At 36.6% G+C, this 13611-nt stretch overlaps 1 protein-coding gene and 1 pseudogene across 1 annotated transcript; both read left to right on the plus strand.

Annotated features, from left to right (window-relative positions):
* The first annotated feature begins 350 nt into the window (after positions 1–350).
* LOC149198259 (peroxiredoxin-2B-like) lies at positions 351–1059 on the plus strand. The gene is made up of 2 exons (XM_089406152.1): positions 351–594; positions 941–1059. The coding sequence occupies exons 1-2, from the start codon at positions 440–442 to the stop codon at positions 1038–1040; spliced, it is 255 nt and encodes an 84-aa protein (XP_089262278.1). The 5' UTR covers positions 351–439; the 3' UTR covers positions 1041–1059.
* A 1984-nt stretch (positions 1060–3043) lies between these two features.
* On the plus strand, positions 3044–10809 carry LOC149198260 (ABC transporter C family member 8-like; annotated as a pseudogene).
* The last annotated feature ends 2802 nt before the right edge of the window (positions 10810–13611 follow it).

Here is a 13611-nt window from a genome sequence, read left to right on the forward strand (position 1 = left end):
TAAGAAAATATAAACATAGAAACCTCAAATTACCATGGTTCCCCCTAGTGTAGGGCTAGGTCCGCAAGAACTATTGCTTAATTACGCCGTAAGGCGTTCCTCTCTGAAATCAATTCTCCCAACTGCCTATCTGTCATCACTTTATGCCAATAGATCCTTTGTTAGATGATTAGATTATCCTCAGTCGTTGATTTGAATTGGTTGGTGACCGGTTGGGACTCCCTGGGCCCGTTGCTCTCCCTTCATGTAACTGCATCACAAAGAGGCACTCAGTGATCATAACAGCACAATTTCGAACTCTAGATTAGCCCAAGCCCTTTCTAGTGGTCGGCCGCAGCGGCACACCATAGAGTGCTCAGATATTGGGATCGAGTATTTGCAGCTGCGCTTGAGTTCGAATCCCCGTGGGCTGTGTTAGATTTTGATAAGAGAGTTTACAATGGCACCCATAGCAGTCGGTGATAAGATTCCAGATGGCGTTCTGGCCTATTTTGACGAAGAGAGCAAGCTCCAGCAAGTTTCCGTCCACTCTTTGGCCGCTGGGAAGAAGATTATTCTCTTCGGCGTCCCGGGGGCTTTCACTCCCACTTGCAGGTCAGGGTTTTTTTAATTCTTCTGTAACTTGAATTTTTGCTTGGTTTGAGCTATGATTGATAGTTCTATGCTCTGGCTTTCGGATTATTAGAATCTTGATTTAATTATTAGGTTGTACGGTTAAATGGCTGATTGAGCCTCTTCTGGCTATTAAATCGATAAGTCTTCTGTAACTTGAATTTCTGCTTGAATGCTTGATTTGAGATATGATTGATAGTGCTATGCTCTGGCATTTGGATTATTAGAGTCTGGATTTAATTATCAGGCTGTAAGGTTAATGGCTCATTGAGTTTCTTCTTGCTATTAAATCAATAAAATACACACTGAGATGTTGTCGCCGTGGCAGTATGAAGCATGTTCCGGGGTTTGTTGAGAAGGCGGAGGAGTTGAAAGGAAAAGGGATCGACGAAATTATCTGCGTAAGTGGTAAGTTTTATGAAGTTTGATTTAATATCTGACTGGAGTTGGTCACAGGGGTGTCAACGGCTTATTAGTGTCTAGGGGGATGGATGGGATCTTGATAGGTGGCCTGGAATGCGGTCATCTTCATCATTAAAACACGATCCCGTCAACAGTTTGATTGTAAGCTTATTGGTGCTGGGAATCGTACTTTGGTAGTGGTTTGGCCGGGTTTGAATTTCAAAACAGACTTACCTACGGTTTTCACACCTCGTTGACCTATTTGCACATTTCAAGGAAAGATTTTGACGGTTTTGCAATTTTTTTAACTATATTTGACAGGCTTACCATTAAATCACAATCCTATTAACCGTTTGGATGATTTAGTATTATTCGTTGTACTCTGAATCTGTCTGGCCTGATCCAATCATCGTATTTTGGATGGATTCTGTCATGTTGTGCTCAACGCTGGTTGCCCTGTTTGCTTTTAACCTGATCTAGTCAATGAATTTTGACTAGATTCTGTAGTATGGCCGTGAATGTTGATTACCCTGTCAGGTTGGATCTCAACATTGAATCTACGTAGTGTAAATAGATTTGCACATAGGTTTTCAATCTTTGTTGGTACCTAAAATATCTCAGTTTAGTATAAATTTATACTAATTATGTATTTGGTTTTTTATGTATTTTATTTTTATTTGAGAAACACAAAATTCAAAATTTATTCCTGCTTTCTGAGCACCGATGTTTTGATGTTCTCATGGTGATGTCTGAACTGTGTCTAAACTGTGGTTCGAGAGCTTCGTACCACTTGCTTATAAATGGTTAATCACTATTCACTCTTAAAAGCACGCTAAGGATCCAACTTGAGGGATCCATGCTTATTAAACACCTATTTTCGTATAGTAACGTCTGAATCGTGGTTCGAGAGCTTTGTACCACCTGCTTGTAAATATTTAATCACTATTCACTCTTAAAAGCACGCTAAGGATCCAACCGGGAGGGGATCAGGCATCAGGCCTTCATATGAAGGCACACGTTTATAAAATAGGTTTAATCACCGTTTCAAATAGTCAGGCCTTCATATAAAGACACACGTTTATAAAATAGGTTTAATTACCGTTTCATATAGTGTGCCTCTGCATGTTCTAAAGAGAGGGCATAGTCGACGTAGATTGATGATTACACCTATTTGATCATTCATATACCTTTTTATAAACCCTTCTAGGTAATTATCATACCATACTCTTTCTTGACATATAACTTTGCCAAAGCCACAAATGAACAACTCCCGATTTTTTTTTAGCAACTGAGTTATATTGAGTGATTTTTTTGCATCCCCACTTCGAACCCATGTGGTTAGAGTTATCTTTATTTTACTTATTTTAAGAAATACAAGGAGCACACGAACTGTGATTGTTTCATTCCTAACCTCTTTATGCGCTTTTGAAGTTATCTTCATTTTTGTTCGAAATGCTTCAAGAAACGCATGAACTATGATTGTTGCAGCCCCGCTCCTAACCTCTCATTTTTTTGAAGTCATCTTTATCTTTATTGGAAATGCTTCAAGGAACACACACAGAATCTGCTACATTAAGTAGACATCTTTCAGATTTTTGGTGTCAGGTTTGAGGGGTAGTTTTTTCTATTCAATTTGTCCGGCATTTACACCTGGCCTCATTTCCTTTAAACTCGTGCTGGTTGGGGGAAGGCTACATCAATAAGTTACCTGGACCTGCCCAAGAACGGTACCCTGCTAAGCTTCATATTCTGTTGACCTGAACCAAACCCTGCTGGTCAAAGTTGCCTTTTGCATTTATCTCCATGGTGGAGGACCAAGTGTATTTTATACTAGTTCCTTTGTATAGGCACTCATCTATTCTTGTAAATACAAATTACCCAAGTTGGGTATTCCCCTGCAGTTCAAAGTTGCTTTTCTTGGTGGAGAACCAAGTAAATTTGATACTCTAGTTCCTGTGTATCATTCTCATGTTTTCTTGTAATTAGAAATTACCCCGTTTAACATTAACTCGGATGTCGGGATAAAGACATGTCAACTATGGTTCGAGCTCAAGTAATACGTGTTAATTGCTTGCTTGTAGAATACAGATTAATAATAACAACAATTTTTTTAAGTCATCCGACATTGCGTAATGTTTTCTCGTTATCACTCTTTCAGGTTTCTCCTAGTCATTAAATGTTCATAGATAGATATTGAGCAGAAGAATTAGCTGAATCGATGCAAGCTGTCCCACTGAGCAATCTGTGTTTGCATCAATTCTTTCTATCTATGTTAATTATGCTAAAACATTGGATTTTCATTACTGAATTTTCTACCGTAGCCCCTTTTCTTCGTGTAGCAAATTTCTAACATTTGATAGATCCACGAAACTTTGGCTTTGCTATTCATTGTCTTGTAGCCATTCTACGTAATGTTCTTAAATATTTCTCGGCCCTGAACCATATAATCGAAACTTTTCAACAATAGCTTTTGTTGCCTTTGCTTCTTTTAATTGTTTCCTAAATTATGCTTTTACTGTTCTGGATTATATTGACCCTTAATTTTTCCATTCGAGAAGGATACCAAATTTGGTCGGTCTTGAAGCATTTGCTGTAAATTCTACGCTGAATTTACCCTCAAACTTATCTAGTGCTTTGAAGGCGTTGACTTTTACAATGTGGATATTTCTGAAATGAAGTGGCAGTTGAAGTTATGTACTCTGTTTTTAAATTAGAGAAAGTATATATATATATATATATATATATATATATATATATATATATATATATATATATATATATATATATATATATATAGTCACTTGTGGACAATTTACGGGACAAATTGCCAAATTCATGACTTTCTATCTGATCCCAGAGTCCAGATGACAGAAGTTATCCATTGTAAGATCCTATGAAAAATTCTATCCATGGTAAAAGGTCATCTGCATTTGTCATCATAACTAAAACTACCCCTCACTGATCATTGCTGATTCATGTAGCAGAGTTGGCCTTTTCTAAAGAAATGCTGTAATCTAAAGAAATATTTACTTGGTGGTTATCCTTACAGCCATTATTAGAATATTGGGTTGACCAATAATGACTGTAATGACATTGGGCTTATCCGATTTATTTTACAACAAACTACCCCTCACTGATCATAGCTGATTCATGTAGCAGAGTTAGCCTTTTCTAAAGAAATGCTGTAATCTAAAGAAATATTTACTTGGTGGTTATCCTCACAGCCATTATTAGAATATTAGGTTGACCAATAATGACTGTAATGACATTGGGCTTATCCGATTTATTTTACAACTTTGATGCAGGAAAATAAGACTATCACTTACTTGAAACAGAACAGTGATTTAAATCGGATCCCAATCTTTCAGCCCGACTTTCTGTTTTAATGGATTGCTCTAAATTCTTGAGATCTGGTCTTGAGTCTTGGAAATAATTTTCAACTTGCTTTTCTAATAGGGTACATGATATAGGAGTTTGGCTTGTAAATATATCTCTTTGCCGAAAACTTTTAAGATTCCAGTCTGATAGTTTGTATTCCTTTGCAAATGTGCTAAAGCAATTTCCCAAGATTTTCCCAGATTCCTACTTCGTTGAAATAAATTTAAGTTCTTTTCCCATAACGTTTCTCTAATTATTTGTTTTGGGAGAGGGAAGGGGGAAGATTAGTTATTTATAATCAGATGGGCTACTGGCACCTGTTACCCCGAAAATTCTGCTCATATGATCTATCATAGGCTGCACTTCCAATTTCCCAATAACAGAATGGTGCCCTGAGTATTTATTTGAACATATTTTGTTCCCATATAAAATATTAAGCATTCCTTGAAATTGTGGGTTTCTTGACTTTTGACCAATAACTATTTGTTTTGCTAGGATGCTGATGATTCAGTGCCTTTCTTTTGGGGCACTGCAGCTGATGATTACCTTGTACTATCTGATGAGCCAAATGTCCTGAAAGAAGGATGTGGAAAATATTTTGCTCCATTTCCCCGAGGTAATATAGGACTGCTAAATTAGAGCTTATCTGTTTTTTAGCTATCTGGCACATGAAAGTGTAGCTGAATGTTGGCTATAGAGCCTCTAATGTAATATCGGTTGTTGCATTTGCCTTCGCAGGTTGTTACTTCTCTACATCAGGTGGATTGCAGAGCTTTGAACATCCTTTGAATAAGTTGATGCCAATGCCTCGTGTTGATAGTGCATTTGGCAATAGGAGGATCTCTTCCTCTCGCTGGGTAGAATCCTCTCATGGCAAGCTCATCACTATTCCCTGATGAATATTTTTATCCAAATGTATGATCTTTAAATTGAGGAAACCAAGAAGAACGGTTTACATAATCTAGACATTTAAGATGTTTAAATACACCAACTGAATCGTGCCTGCAACTTGCCCTGTATTCCTCTTGAAGAAGTTACACTGGAAGATCTCCAAAAGATTTCAACTTTGGGGTGCGGGAGCAGTGGCAATGTCTACAATAGTCCCATGCTTCTATGAAGATTGACATTTTTTTTTTTCAAATGGTTGCAGATATGTATCACATGGAAAGAAGATTTTGCAGCCCCATCAACTGTTAGATGGATTAGCAGAGGTAATAGGCCAGAATGATAAACGTCAAAACCTCCATTTTTTTTTTGGCTATTTGGAAATGTGCTGAAGTCAACTTCTGCAAATTCCGGAGCAGTTGATTTCAAAATCAATTTTGTAATTTGTTTTATATCACTGTGTACCTAAATAAGTATCATTATTTAAAAGATATGTAACATCTTCCATCGAATTTGTGAGTGCGTTCAACAATTTTGGTGAATACAAGGTCTGCTCCAGGACTCCATGTACTCTTCCTGTTTGCTAAAATTTCAAAAATGTGCAGTGTTTATAATATGTCTAGTCTTCTTCTGCATCTTGGATATCACTGCAGAAGCTCTTACATGCTTTGTTTGTGTTAGCTATTTCGTTAAAGCTAAATCTCAAGAAACCACCAACCATTGTTGCCATTACCTGGTGGACCATCGAATTTGTTTTAGGATCACTATTAGCCCTTTCCTCTATAGCAAAAGTTTTCTCAACTGAAACATTCTCAGCTAAAACAATCCTAGATATTACTACATGGGTAAACTGTTTTCTTCTACTTTGCCGTGCTATCAAAGCTGTTAGATGCCATACCTTCATCAGCACTAAGGATTTATCAGATCCCATGTTAAAGGAAACTGCAGAAGAAGAGATCCAAGTTACTCCATTGAGTAAAGCAGGGTTTTTGATCCGTCTGACTTTCAAATGGTTGGATCCTTTACTACATCTACGCTATTCAAAAATGTTGGAACTCAAAAACATACCGCATTTACCCTCTGAAGATGAAGCATTCACAACTCAAAAGGCATATGCAGAAGCATGGGATCTTCAGAAAAACCAAGACCCATTAAACAAACAGACAATATTCAAAGCATTATCAAAATGCTACTGGAAAGATATGGTAGTCATGGGAGTATTTGCATTTATGAGATCAGCAGCAACAATTTCTGGACCTCTGTTTATGCGGTCCTTTGTACAGTTAGCAGGTAGAGAACAGTCTTTCCAAAATGAAAAAATTATTCTTGTTGGAGTTTTATTTGCAGTTAAGCTCATAGAGTCCTTCTCTCGAAGGCATTGGTACTTCAATTCCAGACGCACAGGTATGCGAATGCGTTTGGCCTTGATGGCAGCTGTATATCAGAAACAACTTCGGCTGTCTAGTCTAGGAAGACGAAGACATGCCACTGGTGAGATTGTAAATGCGTTCGGCCTTGATGGCAGCTGTATATCAGAAACAACTTTGGCTGTCTAGTCTAGGAAGACGAAGACATGCCACTGGTGAGATTGTAAACTACATAGCTGTAGATGCATATCGTTTTGGAGAGTTTCCATGGTGGCTGCATTGGCGTTGGACTGTCCCTTTGCAAATATGTGTAGCAATTGGCATCCTTTTTGCCACAGTTGGATGGGCAGCTATTGCAAGTTTGCTCATCATCATTTTTACTCTCATTCTAAACAAACCTCTGGCCAAAACCCTCCAGAAGTGCCAAGCTGAGTTCATGACTGCACAGGATGAAAGACTGAGACTAACATCTGAAATTCTTAATAGTATGAAAATAATCAAACTACAAGAATGGGAAGAAAAATTTAAAGAGCTGATAGAAAATCTCCGAGCTGTGGAGTTCAAATGGTTGTCTTCAGCACAGTTTAATAGAACATATCGTACCATACTCTACTGGATGTCACCCATCATTACTGCATCTATAGTTTTTGCCGGGTGTGCTATCATAGGGGATCCACCGTTAACTGCCACAACCATATTTACAGTGCTTGCAACATCCAGTGAGAATGCTACCTGAAGTTTTGGCTATATTAATTCAGGTTAAAGTCTCCTTAGATCGTCTGGACAAGTTCTTACAAGATGATGAGCTGAGACCAGATTCTGTTGTGAGGAAAGCACTTGCCGGATCCCAGTATACCATCGGAATTCATCAAGCCATACTCAGTTGGGAGCCAGAATCTTCATTGACAAAGCCAACATTGAAGGGAATAAATCTGCACATTAAAACTGGAGAAAAGGTAGCAATTTGTGGCTCAATGGGATCAGGAAAATTTGCTTTGCTATATACAATTCTTGGAGAAATCCCAAAAATTTCAGGAGATGTAAGTTGAACATTAACTACACTTCTTGAGCGGAAGTAACCATTTCATAGTTCAACAAGATTGTAGATGCAACTTTTTTTCTTTCTATATGCATAAATTCTTCCATAAACTTTTTGCTTGGACTACGTGCAGGTTGAAGTATAAGGCAATGTTGCCTATGTGGCACAAACAACTTGGATTCAGAGTGGTACTCTATGGGAAACCAATGGAGAAAATTCAATACAAGAAGGCAATAAAATCCCTTCAGTGCAATCGATGCTCATACAGCTTCAACTCTATCAAATAAGGAGGAGACATTACATAAGAGAGACTCCAAGACTTGCTAATATTGCTTGTCATAGTATGAAAAATCTGGTTTACCTCTGTATCAGATCTGTAAAGATCTTAGAATGAGATCCAAACATATTAACGTGAAAATTTCTGTGCATATTAGATATAAAAGATTTGAGTTTTGGGTTATCAAAGCTATAGATTGAGAACTACATGGATTGCTTGATAGGATGGCTGGTTCGATTTGTATATCAGGATTGTTAGCTTCTTTGTGGTGGTAGTGTGAGATCAATTGGGAATTGCTACTCATTTCATACTTCAAGAGGGAAATGAATTTCCCAATGATGGTGGTGATGAAGGAACCCCGCAAAAGCACAGAGAATAGCATAGTTGATAAACAATTTTTAGAGTGATAGCTGCATCCTCAAGGTATTCTCTTGCTCCTTTTATTTCTTCCCTCTTGCATTGAAATTTTGTGGAACTCAGTTGAACCCAAAAATCATCCTAAAGTTATATAGGTCAAAAAATTTCCTTAAGTCACAGTGCGGCTTCAAATTTAAACATAAATACATATAAACAGAAGGTAAAGTCTCAATATTCGATTATATGAGCAGATTACATAGCTTATTCAGCTAGCACAAGACCAGACTTGACTACATTAGTCAAATATCTTTCCAACTCCATTAACTACACCACAGTTCACATCGATTGACTGATGACTTGATCTCCACAGTTATTTACTTACTGTCCAACAAGGAGACCAACATGTTAATCATCTGGATTCTACAGCTGGGAGTGTGACCTGATAAATAATGAGAAACATACATATTGCAGCAATACAAAATGTGCACACAAAGATACTTAACTAATTCTTTATTCACAGGTACCTCTATTTATACACAAACACAGTAGTGGAGTCCTGCTGAGAGATTCCAGCTTCAACAGCAACTAACCTCCCTATTTTAACTCATTAACCTACAGCTAATCATCCTTAACAGCACTTATACATGAGCTGTTTGTACTCTAAAACAGAATCCCTAAATAGCCTATTACATTTATGTATTGGAGAGTTATTCTCTAACATGATCAGCAACCAGAGCATAACAGAGTTTATTTATTGCTCTAGTACAAACGAAGTTGAAATGAACTCTTTGAATTGTTCAAAACAACATTTTTGGAAATAATGTTTCCTGACTTGTTCTGAAATTGTACCCATGTTTTCTGGATAAGTTGCATTCTCTTCACTTTGGACAATGTTTCATACCATAAACTTGCAGTCCTGTCTCCAAGACTATATGACAGAATGATTTTGAGACTTGCTTCAAGGTTTAACGGGTAAATATATAAACATTTCCATTATAATTTTATCGGGATAATTCATTTAAACAGGTTGGCTAATAGTATCAAAGATGAGGTTAGCTAATTGTTAACACTATTCAATACTGGAGTACAATTAAGAAAGCATGGTAAGCTCAAGTAGAACTGCAAGATTATTGTGAAAGCCACCATAACTCCTTCCTTTCAGAATAGAATTTGAATTAGTATTTGTGGGATTGCTTGAAAAATGGTTGCTAGCATCTTTGGTGGGTATTGCAGTCATCCATCACATTTTTTATAGTTACCTCTCTTTCCTCGAGGAAAGGAAAACAATGGATGATGTCTTATCATTTTCACTACATCCACTGAGTTCTTTTGACAGACTGAGTAGCAGAATGAAATGCCAATACAACACATACCAAAAAGACTAGTATTGCTGTCAAAGTATTAGGAGACAATGTCTATGGATCCAATTTGAAGCTTGAAGTAAGGGCATGACCATGCAGGATCACACAACTTTCACATTTCATAGCTGAAACAATTTCTGCCTCATGTTATAATTCAGTTATTGAGTGGGAAGCCAAGAACTTGTTAAATGTCTTTTTATAGGCAAACGCCATAAATGAATTGCTGTTAATTTTTGAGTTAACATGTTCTTTGCTTAGGTCAGTTACTTCATTAATCCATTAGATCATTATTAATTCCATTAATTCATTAGCAATCACATTAACCATTATCATATGACAGTAACTAATGAAAGAACATCAAAGTTCAAAGGCTTAAAGCCAGGGCAAAACCCCACAAGGTGGAAAACCCACAGATCTTTTCTTCTTGATAATATCAAATGTTTAGAGAGAGAGAAATCCATAAGTACAATGATACAAAGTGAATAGATTGACTTTCCATAGATGATCCCAATCCACTGTCCAAAATTCAAAGTCACATCATCTGCACATTAAAACTGGAGAAAAGGTAGCAATTTGTGGCTCAGTGGGATCAGGGAAATCTGCTCTGATATATACAATTCTTGGAGAAATCCCAAAAATTTCAGGAGATGTAAGTTGAACATTAACTACTCTTCTTGAGCAAAAGTAACCATTTCATAGTTCAACAAGATTGTAGATGCAACTTTTTTGCTTTCTATGTACATAAATTCTTCCATAAACGTTTTGATTGGACTACGTGTAGGTTGAAGTACATGGCAATGTTGCCTACGTGGCACAAACAGCTTGGATTTAGAGTGGTACTATCAGAGATAACATACTCTATGAGAAACCAATGGACAAAATTCAATACAAGAAGGCAATAAAAGCTTGTGCGTTAGACAAGGATATAGGGAGTTTTGCTCATGGAGATATGACAGAGATTGGGGAGAGAGGATTGAATATGAGTGGAGGACAAAAACAAAGGATTCAGTATATAACGATGTTGACATTTATCTATTGGATGATCCCTTCAGTGCAGTCGATGCTCATACAACGTCAACTCTATCAAATAAGGAGGAGACATTACATAAGAGAGACTCCAAGACTTGCTAATATCGCTTGTCATAGTATGAAAAATCTGGTTTACCTCTGTATCATATCTATAAAGATCTTAGAATGAGATCCAGACATATTAATGTGAAAATTTCTGTGCATATTGAATATAAAAGATTTGAGTTTTGGGTTATCAAAGCTATAGATTGAGAACTACATGGATTGCTTGATAGGATGGCTGGTTCGATTTGTATATCAGGATTGCTAGCTTATTTGTGGTGGTAGTGTGAGATCAATTGGGAATTGCTACTCGTTTCATGCTTCAAGAGGGAAATGAATTTCCCAATGATGGTGGTGATGAAGGAACCCAACAAAAGCACAGAGAATAGCATAGTTGATTGAATAAAAAAATCAATTGTGTAAATACAAATAACACACCCTACAAAGTGATGTTTTCTTGAATATTGATCAATATGAATGATTTTCCTTTCACAGTTCTTGTGTTTTGATTCTTTATGAATAGGAATTGATTCATTCAACTAAAATTGGTATTGTTGATTTTGATAGCACTTCTGTTCTCCAGCTTGATGATTGGGTGCTGTGCCGAATTTACAAGAAAAATGGTCATTCTCAGAGAGTACAAGCGGTAGAATGAGATGAAACTCTGTCTTTTGCCTATATGAACCATACCATCACAAAAAATTGTGTATATATCATTTCACCATAGAAACTGTAAACAATTTTTAGAGTGATAACTGCATCCTCAAGGTATTCTCTTGCTCCTTTTATTTCTTCCCTCTTGCATTGGAATTTTGTGGAACTTAGTTGAACCCAAAAATCATCCTAAAGTTATATAGGTCAAAAAATTTCCTAAAGTCACAGTGCGGCTTCAAATTTAAACATAAATACATATAAACAGAAGGTAAAGTCTCAATATTCGATTATATGAGCAGATTACATAGCTTATTCAGCTAGCACGAGACCAGACTTGACTACATTAGTCAAATATCTTTCCAACTCCACTAACTACACCACAGTTCACATCGATTGACTGATGACTTGATCTCCACAGTTATTTACTTACTGTCCAACAAGGAGACCAACATGTTAATCATCTGGATTCTACAGCTGGGAGTGTGACTTGATAAATAATGAGAAACATACATATTGCAACAATACAAAATGTGCACACAAAGATACTTCACTAATTCTTTATTCACTGGTACCTCTATTTATACACAAACACAGTAGTGGAGTCCTGCTGAAAGATTCCAGCTTCAACAGCAACTAACCTCCCTATTTTAACTCATTAACCTACAGCTAATCATCCTTAACAACACTTATACATGAGCTGTTTGTACTCTAAAACAGAATCCCTAAATAGCCTATTACATTTATGTATTGGAGAGTTATTCTCTAACATGATCAGCAACCAGAGCATAACAGAATTTATTTATTGCTCTAGTACAAACGAAGTTGAAATGAACTCTTTGAATTGTTCAAAACAACATTTTTGGAAATAATGTTTCCTGACTTGTTCTGAAATTGTACCCATGTTTTCTGGATAAGCTGCATTCTCTTCACTTTGGACAATGCTTCAAACCATAAACTTGCAGTCCTGTCTCCAAGACTATATGACAGAATGATTTTGAGACTTGCTTCAAGGTTTAACGGGTAAATATATAAAAATTTCCATTATAATTTTATCAGGATAATTCATTTAAACAAGTTGGCTAATAGTATCAAAGATGAAGTCAGCTAATTGTTAACACTATTCAATACTGGAGTACAATTAAGAAAGCATGGTAAGCTCAAGTAGAACTAGAAGATTATTGTGAAAGCCACCATAACACCTTCCTTTCAGAATAGAATTTGAATTAGTATTTGTGGGATTGCTTGAAAAATGGTTGGAAAGACATTGGACTTCACTCTTCTTTTTCTGCCAAAGTCAGGAACTTATGGAAGGTAAATTTCATCTACATGTCCAGAGTTGCACATAAACATTTTAGGATGGTTATCAGTGGCGTGTCCGTTATACTTAATTCTCAGTTGCAGATGACATTTTTTGTTATTTCACTGATAGTCTTCTCTGTGTGGATATTACAGCACAGAACTCCGGCAGCTAATCATAAAGGCGGCCTTACAGCGTTAGTGAAGCCTCATGCATGCAAAATGTATGTTTTGACATTTAGCCCCTAAAGTGATACCTCTCCATTGGACTGGATTTATGATACTTTTGGGATACCATTATGTGATAAGAAGCATTAAGAAAATAAGAAGCATTGAAAAAATCGATTCCCCTCAAGGAAGATCCAGGGCATTCTTAAGGGTGACGTTTATGAGAAAATCATGAATGAGTGGCACTTAACAAGTTGTTAAGACATCCACATGCATTTTTGTCCTCCAACGTTGAAGGCAATAGGAACTATAGATGATTATTAACATTGAGAAATTGTTCATTTGTCAGCAGCAAACTAATGATCATATTAAAGTGGTCTAGATATTAAGCAATATTTATTTAAGAAGTCAATTAAGTGAACTCTTTGGAAAGTTAACTACTCTGATGAAGATGTCAAATTATTATTTTTTGTCTCTTAGCATGTTTTTAAAATGAAATGTGCAAATGTTCTGAATAGAACATGATTTTTTTTTTTTTTTTCCTTTTAATGACATATCATGTCCAGAGGGGTTGCACTGTGAATAGCAAACTACCTTTGGCTGTGCTTAGCCTGAGGTGTAGTTATTCCAAGAATGGAACCTTAGTGGACAGATTATTAGTCAACCTCCCCAATAAACAACACCAAAAAATTAATCGTTCAATAACTGTTCATGATCACCTTGTTATAGTACTGATTGGATGTC

The sequence above is a fragment of the Pinus tabuliformis genome, chromosome 2_2 (genome assembly GCF_031772625.1).
Source record: "Pinus tabuliformis cultivar Carrire ecotype Pingquan chromosome 2_2, CPIR1, whole genome shotgun sequence".
NCBI lineage: Eukaryota > Viridiplantae > Streptophyta > Pinopsida > Pinales > Pinaceae > Pinus > Pinus tabuliformis.

Excerpts from the sequence above, each read along its gene's own strand:
- LOC149198259 (XM_089406152.1), top strand. The coding sequence starts at position 440 with ATGGCACCCATAGCAGTCGGTGATAAGATTCCAGATGGCGTTCTGGCC. Across the intron at positions 595-940 it reads GCTTTCACTCCCACTTGCAG|TATGAAGCATGTTCCGGGGT; the intron begins GTCAGGGTTTTT and ends TCGCCGTGGCAG.